Source organism: Myotis myotis, unplaced genomic scaffold (genome assembly GCF_014108235.1).
Source record: "Myotis myotis isolate mMyoMyo1 unplaced genomic scaffold, mMyoMyo1.p scaffold_m19_p_19, whole genome shotgun sequence".
Classification (NCBI taxonomy): domain Eukaryota; kingdom Metazoa; phylum Chordata; class Mammalia; order Chiroptera; family Vespertilionidae; genus Myotis; species Myotis myotis.
In genome coordinates, this window is record NW_023416323.1 from 19,278,429 (window position 1) to 19,304,958 (window position 26,530).

The 26,530-nt window shown below is 43.8% G+C and overlaps 1 protein-coding gene across 1 annotated transcript in view; it reads right to left on the reverse strand.

The window, feature by feature from the left end:
* CDH13 (cadherin 13) overlaps positions 1 to 26,208 on the reverse strand; it is a 1,028,720-nt gene extending 1,002,512 nt beyond the window's left edge. The window contains exon 1 of the mRNA XM_036346357.1: positions 25,890 to 26,208. Coding sequence (XP_036202250.1) covers positions 25,890 to 25,934 — 45 coding nt within the window. The 5' untranslated portion in view covers positions 25,935 to 26,208. The remainder of the gene's footprint in view (positions 1 to 25,889) is intronic.
* Between the last annotated feature and the right edge of the window lie 322 nt (positions 26,209 to 26,530).

The window sequence follows — 26,530 nt, forward strand, 5'->3', positions numbered from 1 at the left end:
TATTTGTCAAACCCACAGAAGGTACAATACCAAGAGTAAAGCCTAAGGTAAACTATGGACTTTGAGTAATAATGTGTCAATGAAGGTTTATTAATTTTATCAAATGTACCACTATGGTGCTGGATTTTGATAGTGGGAGAAGCTGTACCCATATGTGAGCAAGGAGTATGTGAAATCTTTGAACCTCCAACTGCTCTGAAAAATAAAGTTTATCTAGATATTGAAAAAATAAAAGCAACCAGGTACAAACGTGTTTTTCTCTCCAGACTCCTATCTCATCATCTTATTAATACACACACACACACACACACACACACACACACACACAGTAGAGCCAAGGGTGCACAGAAACACCATTCAAATGCAACCAGATGCACCACTCCCTCTCTAGCCATTTTGAACAGTCAGCCATTCTCTCTCCATCTTACCTATGTCTTTGAATCTCTGATTGATTTCTCTGCTTGGAATGCCTCTACCCACCTTCATACCTCCTATTGTGTTTGACTATTTCCAACATGGTTTCCACTCCCAGTTTGCCCACTCCGAGTCTCAGTTTCCCCACTGTTAAACTAAGGAATGACAGCAATGCCTATTTTATTGGCTGTTGTGTGACTAAAAGAGTTAACATATGTAACATTATATGTAATGTATGTAAATAAGAAAACAGACTGTGGAGGAGGTGAGCTTCTGCAAGCCTGTAAATTGCTAAGGCTTCCTCTACTACACATAGCAACAGATGATGTCACTGCTTTGCCCTCCTCTCAATGGTTTCTCATCACTCTCAGAATAACATCCAAAGCCTCCCCATGGCCTAACCTATCTAACTCTTGATCTCATCTCCAACTCTTGGTCCAGCCACTGTAGTTGCCTCACTATTTCAGGAATATACCAGGGAACATATACTTGATTGCTCTCCGCTCTACCTGTTATATTCCTTCCCCCACAGACCCACATGCCTGTCTCCTCCACTTCAGGCAGGTGTCAGTTGAAATGTCCCCTCTCCTGGAGACCCTCACACACAATACTCCACCACTATGGAAATAAGCATCCTTATTACTCTTTATCCTTCAGGGACTTGGCGGTGTCCATTGCTGCCTTCTTGGTGCTTAGAACCATACCTGGCACATAGCGGACACTCAATACATGTGTTGAATAAATGAATGAATGAATGGGCAGATGACTCCTCTGATATAGTGGGAAGTTGTTTTGGATTTCTTTTTAAATTCCCTCTTCAGTTCCCGAAGCCCAAACAGTAGCCCAGAGCACAGAACGGAGAACCACCAGCCCACAGCTAATTAGCAGCATAGCTATCAGCCTTAGCTACTTCACCTGCATAGCACAGGTATAGTCATAGCATCCACCTCAATGCCTTTGGGAGGAGTAAATGAGGTGATATGAGAAAAGCACTTAGCACGAGGCACAGCGCATGACAATCATTACATGTTCCCCATGTTTAATATAATGTGAGAGCCTGTTCTCACCCCTTCTGCGCTCCTTGCTATTCCACATGCAGAGACATGTTCTGAATATGAAAAGAAACTAAAATCCTGGTTCCTCCTTTTTAACTGTACAGCATTAATATACTTACCAACTCCAATGGGGATATCTGCCCCTAAATAAAGGTTGTCAAACATTTTAAATGTTATTAAATTGTCCAGTAAATGGGAATGCCCAAAGCAGAGAGCCAGTCAATCAGGATTATTCCAGAGTTTCAAACAGACAGAAGGAAACCATTATCAGGTTTAAGAATATTGCGTTCTCTCTCCCACACAGCCTTTATCTAAATCTTCATTTAATTGACAGCCTTCAGCACCATCAGAATTGCATTCTGAGAACCAGGAGAAGTTTTCAAACATTCACGCAATGTTATGCACTTGGCTCAAAACTATTCAAGGGGAAAGAAAGATTCTTTCTGCATGGGATTTGGGGAATGCCATATCACTGTCACTGCAAGGTCTGGGGAACTGACCTTGAATCACATAAGGAATCTACACCACTGCATAAACTCAAACATACTGTCTGAGGTTTAAGGCAGAGAGAATCAGACCTACTATCTCCTCACACTCTACAGGTGTATGCTTGAGGTACGATATCCTTCCATCTGGATATCCTAAGAAACTCCAGCACTGACTGGCACATATGGGCATGAAGTAGATGTTTCTGGAATGACTAACGAGAGAATCTTCGTGATTTGATGTAATAAAGGGAATCTGTTCTTAGGCTCAAGTGTTCTAAGTGTTTCTAAGTGATTCTCACTAGAGTCTGGGCTGGAAGAAAGACCTGATTTTTTCCCCATCTCTTCCCCCAACCTCCACCTTGCAGTTATTAACAAGTCTCACTGATTGCATGATATCTCCTGATCTTTGATCTGTCTCCTCCTCTCCTCCCTCAGTACCTGGAATGGGATACCTTCCTCTCTGGGACTGTTGCAAAGTTGCCTAAATGTCTCCCATCCTGCACTCCCATACAGGCATGCTGATTGTTGGGAAACTCAGGCTTGACAATGTCACCCTGCTGCTTAAAAATCTCTCAGGGTTCCCACTGTCTTCAGAGCATACTGTCTGTGAAACAGTCCAGGCCCTTCCCTGCAGCCCCTCCCACCCCCTTAGCCCCACACCCTGGGCTTCAGCAACTCATAGCTCTCCCAAGCCTCTATGGCCAGCTCCCTTGACTCTATGGCCTCCTTCCTAACGAGGGTCTGTGTAAGCAATTCCCATTCCAGTTTCTGTCTACCTAACTTCCTATTGATCCTTCAACTCCCAGTTCAAACATCATCTCCCCCTGAAAGCCTTCCTCAATCTTATTCTCCCAAAGAGCCCAAAGCTAACACCTTATTTCTTTATTTTTCATTTAAATTATACCAAACACTATAGAAAGTATGCAAAAGCCTCAGGATACAGCTCAGTGTTTTCCACAGGTGCCATGCAAACAGCACTGAGTTCAAGAAATAAAACACAACCAGGTTCTCAGAAGCCCCCACTCTGCCTTCTTTGCAACCACTTTGGAAAACTGTCTGAGGGTACTTATCAAAGCCAAACCAAACACTTTTCCAAAGTGGCTGCACGTCCAGGCCCTTTCATCCTATCCTAACAATGGTGCCTGCCTTGTCTGTTTAGCCTTATAAGATACTGGAGTCAGGTAATATAATTTGGTCACCTCCTTATCACCAGTTCCCGCCACAGAACTGGCATATGATGTGTTCTCTATGAATGTCGAATGAATAAACAATGGAATGAATGAATGAGAAGGGTAAAGAACATGCACTCTCAGTTTGGACAACGCTCTTGAATATCTTATAATTGTCACTTTGTTAAATGCACTTTCTTCATTGGGAACCCACAGTCATGGCATGATTCTGGGATTCCCATTGGAACTCACAAAAGACCATATGTCCTCTAGAGATGGTCAGAGGGGAAAAAAAAGACTTTAAAGGTCCTCAGTTTTAATCAGAAAAAAAAACAGAACTCTAGGTAAATCAGGCCAGTTAAATTGGTTTGACAACCAACCTCAGCAGCAAATGTAGCTTCCAGCATCTTCTCAGGTTGGTTCATTTTCCAAGATGTGTAATTTTTATTTATTTTTATTTTTAAAAATATATTTTTATTGATTTCAGAAATAAAGAGAGAGATGGAAACATCAATATGAGGAGAGAATCATTGATCAGCTGACTCCTGCATGCCCCCTACTGGGGATCGAACCTGTAACCAGGGCATATGCCCCCACTGGGAATTGAACTATGACCTCCTGGGTTCATAGTTCGATGCTCAACCACTGAGTCACACTGGGCCAGGCAAGATGTGTGCTTTTTAAATGAGGAGTAGGATCAAAGGTCAACCTTATTCCCTGGAGCAAAAGCTAAGTATTTGCTGTAATCACATCACAGGGAGATCTTCAAAAGCCCACAGTGTAGTGAAGGCAACCACCTGTCTATCTTCAAACCAGATGAATGGCTTTCTGATGCCATCAATCAGAAAAGCAGATGTATAAAGAGCAGCTGATTCTTATTTAACCAGCTCTTCTCATCTTGTCACGAATAAAAAGCGCATACACAATCCTGGCCCAGGTGAGAAATATAACCAGGCTGGAAACTGCCAGAAGGCCTATTATTTTCCTGTAACCTTTCAGAGCCTGGAGGTGTCACTGGTGACAGTCCAGAATGACAAACCAGTAATACTTTTCCAAAGCACAAGACTCCAGGTAAATGGAAATTCAACTCTACAATTCAAACCCTCCTTCCCAGGACTTGAGCTTTGCTCTGGACAGTGATCTCCTTCGAAAGTGCTGTGACATGAACATGTTCTGAGACCTTTGTTTTGAGGACTGTGACCTGGCAGAGGCAGGCAGGAATAACAGGTTGGTCCAGCAAGTTGTTACTTTCAAAGTGAAATTGGAACTTCTAGCCTTCAAGTAAGATGAAAGGCTCCAAATTTCTTTTGATAGGATAGAACTGGTCCTTCCAGAATTCTTGGTCATGTCTGATCTTCCCTCCAGGGCAGAATCACATTTCTAGCAGCCTGTTCAATTATTAATACCAACAATTTAACTATTCTAAGTCCTAGGGTCAAGGCCAGAATCACCCTCTCACTGTCCCTGCTGGGAAATCACATGGTATTGTTTCTCCTATTGAAATGGGAGAAACCTACAGGATAGAATGGGAAGCTATAGGCCCCAGTTCTATCCCTACCTGTGTGACTTTCTTCCAATGGCTTCCCCTCTCTGAGTCTCAGTCTCCTCATCTGTAAGGTGGGAAAGCAACACCCTCCTGACTGAGAACTGAGACAATGCACAATAAACTCTTTTCTCCAGGCCTGACACACAGAGGCATTTAATGAATATTCGCCACCTCTTCTCTCCCAATAAAATCATATAGAGTCAGGAGACCTGAATTTGAATCCTGGTTCTGCCAATTATTCACCAAAGAAAACAAGGTTCCTGAGGCTGTTTCCTTATCTGCAAAATGATATATGTGCCTCTGAGGGTTGAGTGAAGATCGCTGGGAATTCCTTAGTTATATGAGATGAATTATAATAGCTCCAAAATTTGGAGCCTTTAATTAGACATCACGTATGTAAGTACTTAGCTGAGTACCTAAACATAGATGGTACTCCATAAATGTTAGCTGTTATTTATTTATTTATGTATTTATTTATAATTTAATTATTAGTGTCATTTAATTGAATAATTATTATTAGAACACAAATGATGATGACTGTTCTTAGTCTTATCTCCAAAGCACATTTAAAGTTCTATCCTTGGAGAGACTGTATCAGGCTGACAGTGTCTCCATGGGGCCCCTCCTGCCAGCAGGGTAATGTTTTTAGTGGAAAGTGCTCTTTACAACCCTCTCCCCACCAAAGTAGGCAACTATCCAGCTGTGCCCAATAAGGCTCATTAACACAGAAAGAGAAAGCCCATTCTAGCCTGGAAAAGCACACCCCTCATCATCTGTTTTTGTTTTGTGTTTTTTACTTTCTTACTTAAACTGCTTGCTGCCCTGCCCCAGTGGGCTTCCAACCATCCTAAAGGAGTTATCTTGCAAATGGAAGCCTCTACTGTCTGGTGTACAGACGGATCTTTATACTATGCAGAATCGATCCCGGACATGCAATCTTCCTGATGGCTCAGCCTAAGAGAAAACTTCCTTGGAAAGTTACCGTGGGGCCTTGACTTACGAGTGTCCCGACTAACGAGTTTTTTGAGATACCAGCTGTCTCTCAGCCGATTTTTTGCATTGAGTTGACAGAGTAATTTGAGTTAACGAGCTCGGTCTCGGAATGAATTAAACTCGTAAGTCAAGGCCCCACTGTACATGATCCCAAAGGGGAAGAGCGGGCAGAGAGCAGGCTGAACGCCAATAAAACCTGCCAGCAGACAGCGCTAGAGAGGCAGGGGGATTTGGGAAGAGAACCCACTGGAGAAAGGCCTTAAATTGAACCTCTTCATCTTAACACAGGGACATTTGGGGACTGAGCTAGTTTTGAGTCAAAATAGCCAGGGTAGGGGCTGTGCTCAGTAAGGCTAAGTGGCTGGGTTAATAAGGCTTTTAGGATCCCTCATGCTGAGTCTGCAGTGTGCAAACTTCTCCAAGCATCAATTATAACAGCATAAAACTTTCTGGAATAGAGAAAGGGCATTGGGTTCAGGGTGCTTGCTGGGGTCTGATGGATCTTCATCTGTGCCCTTGGATTTTTCAAGGGCTTCATTACTTTGCTCCTCTAACCACTCTCCAAAACTCCTTCTAACTTTGCTTTAATGGGCAGCTTCTGTTTATTAATTCTGGTAAAAAACAACAACAACGACAACAACAGTACAACCCAATATGCTTTATTTATTGCAAACCACAGAAGGTCCAACTAACAAAGTCAGCATAGTGTCTTGCACAAAATCTATTTTCTTCTGAAGAATGGGAGAACTGACCTAAAAGAGCTGACCGCTTGCTCTCCCTAGAGGTGCAATGTTGGGACTTCAGCTGTACTTTCTTGGGGCACATTCTCCAAGTGACTTATCGCAGTTTCTTGACTTAAAGCTTGTGGCTCTTTCCTAGCAAATGGCACTTATTGTGGCAGTTAAGACATAAGGATCCCTGCCCAGTTTTGATTCACAATGTGTTACATTCTTCAGTTCATCCTCCCATGAAGCCGGTGAGATGGAGGTTATTACTATGCTCCCCATTTTACAGAGGAGGTGAAGAATGTTATAGAATTTTCTCAGGGTCACAGGGTGATGGAGCTGGGACTCAAGTGCAGACAGTCTGGTGTCCTCATTCTTATCCAATAATTTCTTTTCCTTTTTCCATTTCTCCTTCCCATCCTCCCCCTTCCCCTTTATTGTTATATCACCCCTCCTTCTATTATGAAATATATTCTTTACATTTATGCTTTTTTTATCTCCTATATGGTCTGAGCTGTCATTTCATAGATGAGCCACACAATGTCCCAGCCCCTCAGCCTCCCCTGAAGCTTGAGCCTACTTCCCATTACCTGAATGGAATGGCCTTCTCAAAGAGAACCAGTGACCCCTTCTTCTTGCAGAATCTAGTGCTTTCCCCAGGTCCCTTCTTTCTTTACTTCTAATATATCTGAAACTTCCTTCTTGAAATTCCCTCTTTTCTACTTTGACATTATATAAGCCTACATTTCTTCCGCCTTATCTACCCATCCATCCATTGATCCAGTTAATTTAAAAATTATCTGAACTCATATTTTTTTGTGTGATCTTGGACAAGTCATTTTACTTCTCTGATCTTCTATGACCTCATTTGCAAAACAGAAATATTAAGAAAATAATTTATAGGATTGTTGTTAGGTGTAAATGAGACAGCTGATGCAAAGAAACTTGGCTCAAAGAGTGTTCAGTATACTAGTATATTTGTTGTCATTCTCGCACTTAATTAGCCTTAAAATCTTGGGATCATTTCTGGTATTTTTCTCTTTCTTCTCCATCATCCTTTTCAACACCAAGCCTCTAAAATTGGCTCTTTCCTTCCCATACTCCCTATGACCCGACCCTTATTAGTTTGCAAGCTGGTCTTCTTACATTGGGTCTTTGCCAATTCAATCCATCTTCCACACCATTCCCAGATTAATTTTTCTGAAATATCATTTTCCATTATGTTATTCCCTCTTCAAAACAGCTAATGGATCTCCACAACCTATTTTTTAGATGTATTTTTCTTCTTTCACTTTTTCTACTTTATTATATTTTTATTATAAATGTAATACATGCACATCAATAAAGATTTGTAAACTAGAGGGGGGAAATATCACTCACAAACCCATTACATGAACAAAACTGCAATTAAGATTTTGATAAATTTCCTTTCAGAACCCACTCCCTTTCTCATACATAGAGTCTTTTTGAATTTAATGTTATTTTTTGCTTAGTACGAATCCTACTCTACACACAGTCTTCTGTTCAGTATTAATTTTTCACTTATCTGACTTTGTCATGTCATTATTGTCTTAATAACCACCCTCTTCAATGGCTATGCAATATTCCATTGAACCACTTAGCCAGTATTTGCTAGAAATGTATTTTATTTGTTGAGCACTTAGGAGAGCCAAGTACCTGGCAAACACTTGATAGATGCTGACTATTGTTATTTCCAATTTGGACTACCACATGTAATGCAGAGAATGTTTCTATATTTTTTTCTGTATTTAGCTGTTTCTTTAATTTCTCAGATGTAGATTACTGGCATAAAGGGTATTACTGTTCTTATGACTTTTGATACTGACTCTAGCACAGTGGTTCTCAACCTTGGCTACACATTAGAATCACTTGGGAATCTTTTTAAAATCCTGATTTCTGGGCCTCATCCTCCGGAAAGTCTGTTTCTTTGCTATGGGGTGAAGTTAAAAAGATTCCCAGGTGATTCTAATGTGCAGCCAAGGTTGAGAACCACTGATTTAGATAGTCTGCTTCTTTGTTACTAATGTTGTGGCCTCACCCCATAACAAAGAATCAGAATTTCCGGAGGATGGGGCCTAGAAATCAGGATTTTAAAAAGATTCCCAGGTGATTTTAATGTGCAGCCAAGGTTGAGAACCACTGCTCTAGCAGGTGCTGAGGGCTTCCCAGACACCTCCAAGCCACATCCCTCTAGGCCAGAAGTTCTCAACCTGTGGGTCGCGACCCCTTTGGCAGTTGAACGACCCTTTCACAGGGGTCGCCTAAGACCACCCTGCATATCAGATATTTACATTACAACTCATAACAGTAGCAACATTATAGTTATGAAGTAGCAACGAAAATAATTTTATGGTTGGGTCACAACATGAGGAACTGTATTTAAAGGGCCAGAAGGTTGAGAACCACTGCGCTAGGCTTTCCATTAGAGGGCTGGCCCAACTTTCCCCTGTAGAAATCCACACTTCTGTTGAGGTCTTTCTCTGGGACCAAAGTCCATATCCAGCAGTCCAGTAGTGTTCAAAATCAATGCCACCTGGGGCAGCCCCACTCAGATTTGTGACATAAAGTCCAAAGCTCCCATGCCCCTCAGGTGGGATGGCTCTGAAGTGTTCTACACTTGTTCCCAAAGGTCCCCAGGGGAATTAAGGTCCATGCACCCACTGTAGCAACTGGCTGAATAACAGACCCTTCATGTGGTTGCCCCTCCCCTTCCTTGCCTCACCTCCCCAGTTTTCCCTGAATCACCTCCCAGATTAATTAATTGCATTAAAGCCTTCTCTTAGAATCTTCTTTTCAAAATACCAACCTCCATTCTCCAAGGACATTAATCATCAAGGACATCAAGGACTAAGATTCTTCAGGGTTGTGTTGAATCCCCATCCCAGCAGTATCAGGTAGGTATCATTGTCCTCATTTAATAGGTCTGGTAACAGGACACAGATAGGTTAAGAAACTTGCCCCTGGACACACAGCCCTGCAGTGACTGAGCTGTGGTTCAAACTGCAATTCCACCTTCCCCCAAGGCCTGGGCTCTTAACCACCATGTTGTACTGCCAGTCACTGTCATGTAGCAATAGTAAGATCATTTGGCTAAAATAACACTGATCCTATTAATAGCTGTGATCCAATTTCACATTGCATTCACATTCATTATCACACAGAAGAGCCTCCTTATTGCCCCTGAACATGCTATGAGTATTTCTGCCTCAAATTTGGACTCCTCCTTGCTCCATTTTGTAACATCCTCCCTTCTTTCTCTAACTGGCTAAATTCTATTTCTTCCCCTACAGTCTGGATCCCACACTGTTTTCTCCTTACTCTACCCACTTCTGCTGTTAACATTCTGATTCTCCTTCTGACTCACTTTCCACATCTGTATATGGGGATGGTAGTAAAACCCACCTAACAGTGTTGAGTGAAAGCATCTAGAACAGCATACACTTCTTCAAAGGCAGGTAACAAATGGCATTTATGCATGCTGTCACCTAGACCTACTATAACGTCTCCACCCACCACCCTCTAGACCTCAACCTACTTCCACTTCTTAGCTCCACATTTTATAGACCATTTCTACCAAGGCAGCACTAGTAAATAAAAAGCTATGTGTTTGAGACATCAGAAAAAAATTAACCAAAGATTGTAAACAAGGACAAAATGGTTGATGGAAATCGTTTGAATATCATTTGGGGACAAAGATACCAGAAGATGTCTAGGAGCATATTCTCAGTTCATCTCATTGTTTGCTGTTGGTCAAAGACCCCAGACTTAGTGAAATGACCAGTTAGTTGTTGATTTTTGTTCAGAAAATGATGAAAATAATTTCTGTCTAATGGAACCGATAACCCCAAAGGTTTAGACACGCTGCACATTAACTTGCTTTTTTTCTCTAATTCAGCAATCTCATACTGATGTTTCTTTGTCAAATTGCTCATAAAAACTCAGCTTCTTAAATTGTTAGGGGCAGAAATAGAATATTGGGGACCAGGTACAATTATAGGAAATAGTAATCATGCTCTTTTAACTATGGTTGTTTTGTTCTGAAGAAAGCACATTCTAACCTGGCTGAGAGTTGCACCTGGGACCTGGGAGCTCACCTGGATATGTGGCCCATCATCCACATTTCAGTGCTGCCTATTATAATGGAAAGATTAACAACCTTGTTGCAGAAATCAGAGCATCCAGCCCTTTCCATATCGCCAGCCCGTTGAAGACCCCTAGCCCTTTGCATACTCCCAGGTTTTTGCAAATCCCCAGCCCACATTATTTTTAAACTGCCCATTTGGCATCATCTTTGTCCTTCTACCCAAAATAAGCATCTGGTTTATGGGGGGGGTGGGGAGGGGCAGAGCAGATTTTTGTGGATGACCTATTGCTCTCCCATACTGCTGGCATTATTGGAATAAATGCTCATATATGATTCAATCCTGTCTCTGCTGAATTGGCTCAAGTTGTGACAGGCAGCACAGACCCACTGATTGTCCAGTTACAGAATGGCTTTTTAAATTGCCATAGCATCTTACTGGTGTCCTCATAAATTAGTGAATTCATATTTACATTTACCTGTGAGTTATGGTTTTACCACTTGAAAAATTATACATGTACTATGTATAGTAGCTTCCTACTCATTAACTTTTCACAGACCCAACTCTGGATTCTGGCTTCCTAGTAAGAACAGGATGGGGTAGAGATTAAAAAAATAATAAAGGCCTGAGAGTGCTGGGTATATATGAAGCTCTAGTTAGACCAGATTCTCTCAACATCGCACTATTGGTATTTTGGTGGGGATAATTCTTTGTGGTGGGGGCAGTCCTGGGCACTGTAGGATGTTGAGCAGCATCCCGGGCCTCATCCACTAAATGCCAGTAGTACCCTCTCCCGTACTGTGACAATCCAAGATATCCCCAGACATTTCCACACGTCCCGAGGGGCATGATTGCCCTCAGTTGGGAACCACTGGTTTAGGCTGCGCTTCATGAGTAAGAATCATAGGGAGATACTAAAAGGATTGGTAAAGATTCACAATGGCACACAAAGAATTATTCTGGATGAGCTTCAAACTCCAATGGCTACAGGCCAGTGGTTCTCAACCTGTGGGTCGCAACCCCTTTGGGGGGGTCAAACGACCCTTTCACAGGGGTCGCCTAAGACCATCGGAAAACACATACATATAATTACATATTGTTTTTGCGATTAATCACTATGCTTTAATTGTGTTCAATTTGTAACAATGAAAATACACCCATCTCTCTATATAAAAGCCTAAGTGTCCGTCTGACCATCTAACCAGTATCTATGATGCGCACTGACCACCAGGGGGCAGATGCTCAATGCAGGAGCTGCCATGACACACACTGGCCATTTAAAAAGAAATGGCACTGCGGACCTGGCGCCAACAAACCAACACTCGGCTTCCCCCAAGTGGGACACAGGCCCTGCCACCACCCCAGAGTGACACCCCACCAAATCGCAGCCAACACTGTCAAGACCCCATGGTGCAAAATGGGGCCCAAAGCCCAGCCCTGCCCAGAAACATCACTGTGGGAGCCAGGTAATGACTTCAAGTAGCAAAGTCAGGCTTCTTCTCCCTAGCGACTAGCCTCCTTGCAGTTTCTTCAGCCCAGGAACCCAAGTTGCTTTATAGCCAGGTGCAAACATTTTACACTTTAACCAAATGTTTGTGAAGTGTTTTCCCATGCCTCATCTCATTTGATCCTCACAGAAGTCCTGGAGTAGGTAGATAGGAGACTCGGTAGAATCCTATTTTTTCCTTAGCCGAAAAATGGAGATTTAGAAAGTTTAGAAACTTGACCCAACTGAAAAGAAGTAAGAAATGATGGAACTTGAAAGTGACTGCAGGTTTTCTCACTGCGCAGAATATAGTCAATCACTGCTACAGTTAAATATTTTACCCTTTGTTCTCCCTGCGTGATCTACAATAATAATCTGCTTTGTGTTGATATTACTGCTGTGTTGCTGACAATTACCAGAAAGAGAAGTTGGGGTGCTTCAGTAGGCTGGAAAAAGTTTAGCTAAATCAGAAAGCAGGTCTCATTTAAAAAGTTTATCTATACATATAAAGCTCTCGCTGGCGCCAATCACACGTGTGTGTTTCAATCTGTCATTGTCGATCATGAATTTGTTTGACACTTCTATTATAGAGAAAGGGTGAATAGTGATATTAAAATATTTCTTCTAATTAATTTTCTTTCGATGTGAACGAATCTGAGCACTGGGCCACTAGTTGCTTTATAAAGGGCCCATGTTAACTGCAGCTCTGGACAGCTAGGATTGCTTTTAATGAATGAAACAGATATAAAAACTGGTGTGACTCAGAACTGCCTGGGTCACTTATCAGTCCAAGTTTCTCAGCATCTTTCTGACTCAATTTTTTGATCTCTGAAATGGGGTGAATGCCAGGGACCCTTTGAGTTGATATACAGTAAGTAATGAGGTAGAATGCCACTAGCATGCGGTGTAGAAAGGGTTGTGTGTGCTCAGAGATGGCCCTGACATTAAACTGCCAGTTTGCTTGTTTAATGAGACATACTTCAAATACTATAAAGCTCACCCTGTTAAAATATACAATTCTGTGGTTCTTAGTATATTCACAGGGTTGTATAGCCATCACTATTATCTAGTTTCAGAACATGTCCACCACCCACAAAAGAAATCCCATACCCATTAGCAGTCACTCCCTATTCCAAGGCCCTAGGCAACGACTCATCTACTTTCCTGTCTCCATGGATGTGCCTGTTCTAGATAATTCTTTTCAATTCATGCAATCACACAGCATGTAGCCTTTTGTGTCCAGGACTGCCTACGGTTGAATCTCAGTTCCAGAGTTCAAAAGCTGTGTGTTCTTTATCAAGTTCTCCCAGAATTTCCCCATCTGTGAAATGGAATTAAAATCATAGTAGATACCATAAAGTCATTAGGAGGATTAAATGTACTAGTAAATACATCTAAAGTACTCACACGGGGCCTACCTCATACTAAGTACTATTTAGATGCCAACTTCCTTTATTGATACTGCTGCTTTAATTTCTAGTATGCTGTTCCTCTGCCCCAGAGCATATGACTGGTGGTGGGAATCCAAAGATCAATAGAGCACAGAGCGCTCAGCTCTTGCCCTCCCCAGTGCACAGCCTGGTGGGAATTATATGATTAGGAAACCAGCTTAAATGAATAAAGTCTTATCATATGCATGTTTAACTAATGAAAATCCAGATCTTCCACCAAAAAGAGAAAGAAAAAACAAAGCACAATTTAAGCCCTGCAATTAAATACTGTAAAATTATATCATGTGTATATTCTTTATTATACACTGTACATTTCTGCATGCATTATACAGTTACATATTGATCATAGTACAGGTTGCATATACAAAACCAAACACATTGAAATTTAAAGGGAAACTTAAGAGATTTCAAGGTTAATTATAACTGTTTGCCGTAAACCTTGACGTTATAATCTAACCCCTGAGTAAAGACTCTATTGTGTGCCTACAATAGCAACAATTCAAATGATTTCAGACAAATGAAATCAACCAACAACAGGCAGTTGAGTCGGGCATTAGGCTGCAGTAGCTCCCAGTTGGCCAAGCACCACTTCTGCCCTCCACAAGCTCACAGTCTCATTTTGAAAATAAACCATATAAGCACAATCATAAGAGATTGGTGGCAGAATTGGGTTTAGAAAACAGATGGAAATAATCTGTTGCTACCAGCCAACAGGACAGACAGATAAGAGAAGGGCTGTGCTCCTCCCAGCCCCTGTCCATCCCTTTGCTTGCTTGGTCGGTTTCCATAGCATTTGTCACCACCTGACAGACATCATGTATCTACCTGTCCATTTTTTATTATCTCTCCCCCAACCATTATGGAGGTTCACAGGGGCAGATACTTGGGGTGCACTGTTCACTTCTGTATTCCCAATGCTGAGAAGAGTGTTGACGGCTTAGCAGGTGGTCTGTAAGATTTGCCAGTGAATGAATGAATGAGGGTAATTGTTTAGACAACCACCACTTTTCTCTCATCTTCTATCCCCAAAACACCCATATTCTGTTCCTCCAACCTCAACTCACTTATTCCTTACAATTGTTTAAAAATAGTGAGTCTAAAATGAAGCCCTAAGGTAGGCTTTGGTAAACTGGTACCATCTAGTGAGAAAGAGAGCATCTGCAGGTAGGTGCTAAACCAAATCTGAAGGGTTTCAGAAAACAACAATCATAACTTCCCTCCATCATTAGTTCCACTGAGGAAGTTTGCAGTAGTACATAATGATGGCAAATAGAATCTCTTACACACTCATGCCCTCACTAAACATATACTGCCATTCCAAGCACCTGTCATGCCTCTCTGTGCTTCTGCTCTGGACTTCTCCAAAACCGTAGTTGCTCCCCCAGAACCACAAAGGCTGAACAGGGAAGCACAGAGGAATTAATGGTGCCAGGGGCCACCCTTTACAAATGGAAGATGAATGTACGTGAATATATACCCCAGCCTTCTTTCTTGCAAAGAGACCATTCTCTAGTGAGTTTTACACAGTTCTTCCAGAAGTAATGAGCCATGGACAGTAACCAGCTCAGTGGCACAGTCTTTATTGGCTTGCTTGCTTTCTTATTTCACACTTCTCACTTCTGTCCCTGGGATTATCTCCCATACCAGCTCCCTGCATCCAAGCCTGTGTCTCCTCCAATGTTTAAGGGAACTCAATCCAAAACACCAATATATCTTTGAGTGGCCAGAAAGCCTTAAGAATTGTAGTCCAGATAATTACTACAAAAGCTAAATTATTATATATTTTAGGGGTGACCTGAGAATTATGTTCCATAGTTGACTACCAGCACTGTTACCTTGACCAAAGTCAATGTGAAATAATCCAGTGATGTGTGAGTCCTCAAGAAGTACCACAGTTCTCAGGGCAACTAGGTTCTTACTGGAATGGCCATTATTGCTGGGGGAAGCATGCAATGTGGGTGGATTGTTTGTCCCAGTCAAAAGCAAGGACTCAGGCACAATGAATAGCTCTGTGTGGCCTTAGGTAAATAACCAACCATTCTGAATTTTTCTTTATATATAAAACTAGAGGCCCAGTGCACAAATTCGTGCATGGGTGGGGTCCCTCGGCCTGGCTAGCGATCGAGGCCTATTGGGGGGCCAACCGGCCAGGGGGAGGGACCCCAAGAGGTTAGCTGGCTGGCCCGGGGGGAGGGGCCATGGGAGGTTTGCCAGCTGGCTGAGGGGAGGGGCTGTGGGAGGTTGGCTCTAGGAGTGCACTGACCACCAGGGGACAGCTCCTGTGTTGAGCATCTGCCCCCAGTGTGCATCATAGCAACTGGTCGATCAGTCATTCCAGTTGTTCCAGTTGTTCGGTCGTAACAGTTGCTTAGGCTTTTATATATATATAGATAGAGATAAGAATAGTCTTTTCCATGCTTTCATGTCTCTGGATCTATTTTGTTTGTCAGTTTATTTTGTTCATTAGATTCCACATATAAGAGAGATCATGAACTTCTTTTTTTTCATATATAAGAATTTCTATGGATTGCAGCAACAATTTGAGATAATGCATGCAACTGGCACATAGCAGAAAATTGTACAGTACAGTAAATTTACCACAGTTATTTTTATGCATTTTAAATAATAATAATCATAAGTGCTCATGATACTGCTACAGACATCCACACACATACTGTCCTGATAAAGCCTCCTGGAAGAAAGATGCTGGGAAGATATATCTAGAAGATAAGATCCCATCAGATCAAATGATTTTATGAGGCATGAAATCCCCAGGGGAACAATCTTTGTGGAGCTACCAATATGATGTGAACTGGCAAATCCTTCTCTAGGGAACAAACTTTACTTTCTTAAATGTCTGTGGATTTTAAAATACACATGCATTTCCCCCCTCTAAGTTAGTAGGATGCTCAAGACCAAGGCACCATGACACCTTCAAGCCATAAACTCCCTTGGAACACTGCGATAAGTTAATACAACCAACCTTCCTTCTGCACCTAGCATTTGCCAATAGTGAGATGAAGACATGAGCTTACACTCATTTAATTCTCATGAAAAACCTGCTGGGAAGTATAGCTTCTCTCTTTTTGTTTAGACACAGGAGGAAACAGATGAGGAGGAAAGTAAAGTAACTTATCTGAGTTCACATAGCATGCAAATGGCGGGGCCAGGATTTTTTAAAATTTATTTTTATTGTTGAGAGTATTACAGATGTCCCCCATTTTCCCCCCATTACCCTCCTCCACCGGCTCCTGCCCTGCCCTAGGCCTTCAACACACAACTGTCTGTGTCCATGGGCAATGCATATATGCATATAAATTCTTTGGTTAATTTCTTTCCATCCTCCCTCTCCCCTTCCCTCTGAGATCTGTCAATCTGTTCCATGCTTCCATGTCTCTAGACCTATTTTGTTCATCAGTTTATTTTGTTCATTAGATTCCACATATAAATGAGATCATAGGCCAGGATTTAAACTCACGTCTCACAAGCTCAGAAGTGCAAGATGCTTGCTCCTCTGGATCCAGGCAACCTGTAGGCCCTGATTAACCTCCATAATTTTCCCTTGAGGACCAAGACTATGTTGAATTAATCTCTGGGTCCCCAAATTGCCAGCACTCTTGGCATTTGGTCAATATTAAAAATTATGGGAAGGATAAAAGAAAATATGGAAGGAAGAGAGGGAGGAAAGATGGAAGGAAAGAAGGAGGGCACAGCTACCCTTCCCCAAGTACTAATTTAGCCCCTAGTGTTTCCTATTGTAACAGTTACCAAATTTCCATTATTTCAGCTATTTATTTTCTTGTTTCTCATTGGATGCCCTCAGTAGACTATAAGCCCCATGAGAGCAGGTTTCAATTCCACTTGCGTTACCTATGAATTCTCTAAATGCCTCTATAAATACTTAGCGAGTGGACAACTGTACATTCCCCACCTTGGGAGGATAATGTCACTGTGCTGCTGGTTGCTGTTGCTGTTTTTTAAGAGAGCCCATGTTAACATTTACTAGCACACCACTGACTGGCACCCAGGCAACATTCTGCTGTGAGGCCTAGAAACATGGAGTCAGCAAGGCTGTATCTAATATGCTGAAACAAAGGTTTGTTAGCATTCGCAAAGTGATTGCTGAAAGTAGTGGATCATTATTTGATTCAAGTAAGAAATATTTCTAGTGCTGCTGATTGAATGTTCAAGAAACGATTAAATGCCTTGGCAATGTTTCACTCAAATATCTTTTGCATGAAAAGCCTCCAAGATTGGTTAATTATAGAGGCTACACATTAGTCTCTCTAGTCAAGGGCATTTCCAGGCCTCCACAGTGCCCATCTCAGATGCAAGCACAGACAGGATCTGTGGGCACCCGTGTAACTGGGGCCCTGGATGCCTCTCTTAAGGAGCACTACTGCAGCCTGGCTAACACTCCCAAGGAAATGGCCCTCAGACCCTGTTTACTGCGTCAAACACCTGGGTTCCTTGTTTGGGCCGATGGTTCTAACATCCTGCCGACTGAGAGTCAGAACTCAAGCTTGCATCCTTAACCCCTCCCTGGCCCTCGCTCTGTCCTCTCCAAACCCAGTTATTATGCCCTGCCAAGTTCTTCCCTAAATATCTCCTGGATGCTCTGAGTACCATGCGTCTACTCTCATCTGCATTGTCACTTACTCATCTAGATTCTTCCCATGATCTCAGGCCTACACTGGCTCCTCCCTTCCACTCGTACCCAGTTACAATCCATTTGCTACCCTGCAGCCAGGGTGACCTTGTCACACTGTATCTTCCCCATATTACTCGCAATGGCTGCTCATTGCTCCAGGACAAACACCAAAATCCTTGCAGTGGCTGGCAAGGCCCCAGCGGCGCTAGCTGCTTCTCACATCACTCTCTTTGAGCTGTGCCATGTCTCCTCCTGCCCAGGGACTTCCACCAAGGTGTGTCTTCTGCTCTGAATGCTTTTCGCAGCCCACACCCTGTAGTGTTCCTTCCTCACTACTCCTTTAGACTGTAACTTGGGCATCAGGCTATCAGGGAAGCCTCCCAGATCCTTCATCTGGGTCTAATGCTTTTCTTATATTCATTCATTCATTCATTCATTCATTCTCTCATTCACTCATGTTAATGGAGAGCCAACTATATGGTAGGTACTGTTCCAGACACTAGGAATACAGAACCACTCAGAGAGCAACATGTACTATAATGGAGCTTACATCTTAGTGGGGGAGAAAGACAAGGCACAGACAAGCAAAATATATATTATGGCATGATCTCACACAATTGTTTCCTTCCCTCATAACAGTTGTCTCTTGTTTTGAATTATTCATCAATTGATATTTATGTCCCCTGCCAGGGGATACCTTGGGGTCTGAGCCCCTTCCTAGCAACTGTACCCTGAGAACATACTAGGTCTTCTATGGATATCATAGATATTTATTGAATCCATTTGGTCCCAGGTGAATGAATGCCCATGAAGTCAAGTTGTTAGACTGTTTGGGGCTTAGGGGGAACAATCCCTAATGGCCAGACCCTTAATGCCCTCCTATCCTTAGAGAAGGCTCTCTGCAGCCTCTCTCGCTATAATTTTGAGTCAGAGTAGAAGTCAGCCATCTTTTTCTGTAAAGGGCCAAATAGTAAATATTTTAGGCTTGGTAGGCCATATGGTGTCAACTCTGTTGTTATAGCACAAGCACAGCCATAGACAATTATATAAACAAGTGGGCATGGCTGTGTTCCAATAAAACTATTCATAGAAACAGGCTGCAGGCAGGAATTAGCCCGTAAGCCAGAGTTTGTAAGCCTGGAGTGAGATGATCCCAGATGCTCAGCAGCTTATGGCAGTTGAAGGCGTGGCCTGACTCAGCTATGGGTTCTGCTGGCAGAATCCAACAGCTTTCCACAGACCCCACATCAATTAACAGGAAGATTATCACAGAAGCTCAAGCTTCAGGCATTTGCAGGTACCAGCTCCTGTGGCACGTGGAAAAGCGGTTCCCTGCCACTCCCAGAGGAAAGAGACTTTGGCCTGCAGGCTGCATAAGGCAGGGATGGAGGCTGCCACATTCCTTGCAGGGTCCCCAGGTTCCTCAGAGGCTGAGCTCATTTCCTGGCCCTGCCCAGGCATGTGGCAGGGCCGCTCTAGGCTGAGCAGCTGCTGCCCTCCACCCAGCCCAGTCTGTGCTCAGCTGGGAGACACAGGGGCTTTGTGCAGATCGGGTGACACTCAGTGGGGCCTTTGAAATGAGACATGACATGTCAAAACCTGCCTATTGCTAATGCTAATTTTCAGGAATTTGACTTCTGTTGGCAGCTGACAGAGGAAAAACAATTACTTTTTGTTTCTGTATGTGTGTGTAGTTACTGTTACCCTAACCTTTGGGGTCTGTACTTATGGAAAACAGGAATTATCTGAGGCTTACCTGCTAGAATGGGATGAGTGGACAAATTTGTCTAGTATTTACAGAGCCAGAGAACATTAATTACAGCATTAAAACTATATATGGGCTGTGGTGGGTGTTAACTGTTAAAAACGGTTACACAAATTCCCGGTAGTGCTAGGGGTAACAATGCCCTGTGTATAAAAGTACTTTAGGCAACAAAATTATGGAGCTGATATTACCCTGAAGTTACGAATGCTCTTCCTGTTAGCTTGGTGCGTCCAGAGTACCCTGCAGGGCTAAGGCAAGTCGTTTTTGTGATGTTCTGGTTATACTCATACTGCGGGTGAGCAGTGCTGATGGGAGGCCAGTGCCCAGTGTGTCACTGTACTCCAAGGGCAGTGATGCTCTCTGTATAACGCTGCACCCAGTGCACTAAAGCCTACATATTATCCAGTGGTCCCAGAGCCCCTTGGCTGCCGATGCATAATAATGTGTGGGGTGAACCAATCTGCTGGTTTATTCCAGCTCTCAGACTGCCTCAAAGCTGTGGTGTGTCACTTCCCTGGGTGTAACTATTCTACGTGAAACAATGGTCTGGATGTTATGTTGCTCTGGATACCACCTAATCACCCAGTAGTACAGATGGTAATAAAATTCTCAAAAAGAAGGTATAATCTCCTTGGTCATGTTCTTCCAAAGTGCACATAAATGGGGTTCAATCAGAACAATCAAAAAGAAACTTTTAAAATAGCCTATCACTGAAAAATTAACTGCATAAATTTGATGAAGCCGAAAATTTTTGGAAAGCAGACACTCCCAATACAAATGGCTCTAGGGGCAAGATGATAAAATCAGGGCGGACAATGGGCTAGGTCAGTGGTTGGCAAACTGCGGCTTGGCAAACTGCGGTTCACGAGCCACATGCGGCTCTTTGGCCCCTTTAGTGTGGCCAAAGTACCACAAAATACCGACTTCTGCGCATGGGCCACAAAGTTTCAATCGCACTGTACATGCGCACCCACATGTGGTATTTTGTGGAAGAGCCACACTCAAGGGGCCAAAGAGCCGCATGTGACTCGCGAGCCACAGTTTGCCGACCACAGGGCTAGGTGAATAGTAGGGAGAGGTGGGAACTGTGACAAACCTCAGAGGCATGTCCTCCCTAAAGGGGAGAGTAGTGACTCAGCTCCAATGGTGTGGCCATGTAAAAATGCAGCTCTAGGGTTGCCTGATTTTCTGAGATTTTAAGAAATGCAAGAAACCTAGAATTGTTTTTAATGTACAATGTCCCACTTTACAAAACATTTGGGCCAAAGAGATACATCCATGAGCTACATTTGGCCTGTGGCTATTACTCTGTAACCTCTACCCTGAAGCCAGCTTTGCAGAACTGAGATGGATGGGCTTCAGCACCATCAAACTGATATTGCAAGGTTCAATCTGCTAAACCAAAGGATGACCATTCACCTCCATGAAACCTGGATCAGTCTGCATTTCAAGTGTGAAAGATCATTTCTTTCTTCTCTAGCCTGCTCTTAGCTGCTTCTCCCAGTAGAGAAAGTAGTTTTCTACCCTAATCCCCAAATAAAGCCAATACTTAGTGTATGGTGATGGTGCAGGGGATCCTACAGTCCAGCTAGTCATCCTTTGTACAGTCTGCTCAGGTAGGGGGATCCAGGCCCGGGATCCCCTGGGTGGCTGCAGAGGAGACAGGCTGTGAGGAATTGTATTGGCAGCATCTGTCAGGAGGGTCAGATCCTCCCAGGCGTGTGGGCACCTTGCAGACAGCTAAGTGGAAACATTGCCAAAACCACTGGTCACTTGATTTGATTCTGTCCAACTGATTATTGTAATTGGATGACAGATTGATATTTCCCTCTCTTTTTCAACTGGTGTTGAAGGGTGAGCGGATCTGGCTCATGACTCACTCTTCTGGGTAGTTACCTAATGGGGCAGATTATCTCCTTTCACAGGCAGAACTGTGCCTGCCTTTTGGCTGCCTGAAGAGTAAGCTAGGTCCAACTGTAGTCAAATGCCAGGAAATTTCAGAACTTCCTTGCATTTCATATTGCATTGTCTACAAAGGTCTTTGAAATGTTTCTTGCTCTAATACTCAGAGGGGATACATAGTTGAAGAATAAAATCAAACAGAAGCAACTATAATAGGGAAAAAAGGAAGGGAAAAAAACAAGGAAAGATACTCAGTGCAAAATGACAGGACTTCTCGTAGCAAATAATTGGGAATGGGAAACTAGTTTGGTTTTAATGGAGCTGCTATACTGAAGTTCTTTAAAATATGAGCTGTAGATTCAGAATTTTGTAATGCTGTGGATGGAGCCCTCTTCTGGAGAAATTTTTCAACAGATATTAAAACATGATAAAAACACGCAGAGATAGACACTCACGCACACACAGTCACATACAGAGAGAAAGATAATTAGGACATATTATTGGCTATTTAGATGATATGTCATTCATATATGAATTGAATCCATAGTGGTTTTTTCTCTCCTTTTCCTTACTTCCCACGAAATAGAAATTAACTCTACTCCTCAAAGAACTATTTTTTTTTTGCTTTGTTTTGTTTTGTTGTTTTGTGTTTTTTTTTTGAAAGGAGGGAAAGAAAGAAGGATATCCTCAAGAGTCTAGCTGAACTTTTACCTAAACAGTGAACTTCAGACTGAGACTCCATGTACACATCTAAATGCTGGTACTTACAGATAATGCATTTATTGGGTACATTGGTTTGTTGGGCAGTTTTAACACATACAGAATACTTCTAGAAATAGATTTTGTTTAATGGAAAACCCAAGGGCTAAAAATTAAAAAAAGGGGAGGAGGGGGGAGACAGAGTAGAAGAGATTAGCTAAAATGACTATTGAGGCTTTTAATACAGACTATGGCATTACATAAATTCCAGATCACATATTCAGCCTTGCAGTTTATTAAATGTCTTTGGGGACTTGCTAAAAAAATTTTCAGACACATTAACTCTACCACTTTAATTCCTTTCACCACGTATATCTGTTTCCCCAGGGCTATTGAAGCCTCATAGGCTGCTACATGCTGAACCCTTCTCAGGGCAGGAGTACTCTCTGCAACCCTCAATCTTTTATCCTCATCAAAATGGTTCTGCAAAAAAACACTGCCCTTAGAATATAATATAGGAAGTTGAAGGGGCACTAGAAGACACTGATTCTCACTTAAAATCCTGAAAGCCAAGATTCTGACTCCAAGAAAGGACTTCCCATTTTAAAATCAACACCTCAGAATTCTGTGGAACATTTGTAGTCACTCCTAAGTGACTGCTCTCCAAACCTGAACCACTCCCTAAAATCCTAATTCTTGGAGGATTACTCATTTATTGTTAGAACTTTTGGCTAGTTGTGATACCCAAATATGGGAGGGGGAATCATATTTACAGTGGAATTTCTAGCTCATGCTACTCTTTTTTTTTATTATAGCCAAATTCCAGAGGCCACTTCTGGGACAATCTTTCTCAAAACACCCAGGGGAAAAGAGAGCTGATTGTCCTTAACAACTCTGCCAGTTCCCAGCCATTGTTGGTTAGAATTCCTCTCCCTGCCCCCCCCCCACCCCGCCCCACCCCAAATGCCTAAAAGAGAAACCTAGCCAATAAACTTACAGAGGCTGATATCTTCCAAAGCTGGACCCAGCACCTTACCACTGAGGTGGAAAAACACACACATGCTTGCCTGAACACCATGAGGGCTGAGTGACTAATTTGCTTTATTACACTGTTTTTCCCTTTCTTCTGTTTTCTCTCTGCCTCAGGGAAGTTTTTTTTTCTTGTTGACTCAAAGCCCCCAAGACTTTCCCCACTTTTTCCACCATGGCCCTCAAGAGCCCTGCACTCAAGCCTCTTGCTGGGTAACTGGATTGCGCCAGATGATTTCTCTGCAAGGTGCTACCGCTACTAGGATATCAATTACTGACCTAATGTGGACATTTGCTCTGATTATGCATAATAATCTAAAAGAGAAATACGCTTCTCAGGGCAGGCAATTTAATTCATTTTAAAGAAACGGAGTGAGCTGTGAGTCTTCAGAACCCACCTGTGCTAGCTGGGCCTTGGCTGAGACACACCAGTTGCTTTGCAAAAGGCATCATGTGAGAAGCCCCCAGTGCATAAGGATTGCTGGGTGCTGTGGTCTGTCTTATTCAAAAGGAAGCATAACTTTGGGCAAGCCCTGGAATCCAAACTGAGGGCAAAGCATGCCCACAGAGACTGTGAAGTCCTAGGTAAGGTAGTGGTAAGTGCTCCCAGACACGGACAACTCCCTGTGAGCCAGGCCTCATGGTAATTGCGTTACCTGGGACATCCTTTTCAATGCAATACAATCTGCCTAGCAAGCCTATGAAGGTGATAAGATTATTTTACAGTGGAGAATCGGGAAGCTCGGAGAGATTAAGCAACTTGCCCAGAGTGGTACCACTAGCATATGGCAGAGCAGATCTGTCTGAATCAGAAGCATTCTCTGCACTACCCTGCTGAATTGGGATTGCGTATCCCTACATTCAGCCTCGGGAATAATTAGTCCAGAAAGGCTGGAAAACTGGCTCATAGACAGGCATAGGATTTGTGGCAGGACTTAAGGCTACAGAAACCCTAAGAGAATCAACCAGCAAACCTTGGTAAAAGAGGCGTACAACTGAGTAAGGGAGTATGAGTGGGGGAAGGAGGCTCCAAGTACTATCACACACTGCCACCCCCACTCTGAGTGCTCTCCATGGGACATGGGTCAAATCCCAAAGTCAACACTAGCTTGGACCCAGCAGTGGTCTTCCCTTAGAAGGCTGTACTGCATCTCCTCTCCCTAACCTGCCCCTGCCTGGGTCCCTAGCTGCTCACTCTCCCTCTCACCTACATACTCATACATGTGCCTCTTCCCCTGGCACCCAGGAATCCTGGCCAGAAACTCAACACCCATTTCTAGCACCCAAGGCACTCCTTGTCTCCTTGCCTCCTCTTCTAGGCTGCCAGGAAGACCTAGGGGACTGGGTCCCTGAGCAGTGCTGGGTGTGCCCCTTAGCCTCCAGCACCTCCGTTGTACTGCTTTCCTATACACAAACTTCCAGAGATCTCTCAGATACATAGGTGGTTGCTGGAGGACCATGTCTCCATCGTCCCCTTTTAGGAATCTCAGGGCGCTTCCCTCACAGCGCAGCGCTCCCCTCCTTCCCTCCGAGGGTTAACAGGCAGCTGCGGCCCGGTGGGCAAGGCTTGAACTTTTCTCTGTTCCGCGCCCGCCTGCCTGCCCGCCCAAGAAAGCAGCAGAGGCGGCAACCAAGGCTCAGGGTTGAAGCTTCAGTTAGCTGGACAAATGGGGTGTAGCGTAGGGGGTTGGGGCCTGTGCCCTGACAGGGGACGCACTCCGGTCTTTCCCGGCCTGAGGTTGGGGAAGGAAAGGACCCCCAAGCAGGAGCAATTGCCACGGGCGTCTTTGAGCGACAGCAGCAGCCGCTGCTGCGCAAGGCTAGCCCGAGGCACCTTCCAGCGCGCACCGCCGGGCTGGGTGAGGGGGCCTGGGCGCCCCAGGAAGTCAGCAATGCCAGGCCATCCTCTCCAGCCGCAGAGCAGCCCACAATCCCAACACAAGCGGCGCTTCCCTGATCCGCGCTGAGCTTGGTAAAATAACGACTCCTTGGAGTCGTTTCCAACTGAGTCTTTCTCCAATACACTAGCCTCCGGGAGAAGGCGAATCAAAGTTACGCCACTTGATGTAGGCGAGAATGTCGCCCTGGCTTGCAAAATAAAGGACTCAGGACTCCGGAGCTCTCTCCTTCTCCCCTTCACGCGAGCGAGCGCGCACACGTACACACCACACACACACACACACACACACACACACACACACACACACACACACACACACGGCGGAGTGGGTAACCGGGACACCCTAGAATCTCTGGGGCTGGGAAGAATGACCTCCCTTCCAAGCCCAGGGCTGTCTTTGCCACGGCTCCGGAGTCCCCTAGCGCCCCGAAAGCCCCCTCACTCTGCCGGCATCAAGCAATCGGAATGCAGATCCAGGGCGCAGGGCGCGCCCCCGCAGCCCCTCTTCCCTACCTGGGACAGGAGAATACACAAGGCAAGCGGAGTTCTCGGCTGCATTTTGCCCGACTAGAAGAGCCCGGCGGCGTTTTCATTCATGCACGAGGCTGCACTGAGCATATTTTCCGTGGGAGCCAGGCTTTGAGGAGAGGCTCTGCCTCGCCAGCCAGCCAACTTCCCAAATAGATCAGCGGCAGCATCACGAAAGCATTGGGTAGAGGCTGATGACCAGGACCAATGGCTTTACAAGACGGATTCCTTCATAAAGCTCCCTCGTTTTGCATGGCAGATACGGGGCGAGCACCTCGCGCAAACCGAGACCCTCAAAGGAGGCAGCCCATTTGCTTTTTTGGACTGTTGGGGCCCAGCCTCACAAATCACGCTGGGCATCGCCAGCAGATTCCACTTATGAAGAGAATGGAATTGCGCCCGGGACTGGCGGCCACTTACAGCTCAGTGCAAAAAGATTCTCTTTATTAAAATGTTAATAAGATCCACTTTATTTCCAATAAATCAAATAAAATTACCCCAACAGTTCCAGCCCTTTCTACGCCTGGAAAGACCTGGCAATGGATTTTATTTTTTTCTTTTTCTTTCTTTTTTTCCCATGTGGTCCAAGTCATGATGGTGTTTGGTGTTTCCCTGCCATCACACAA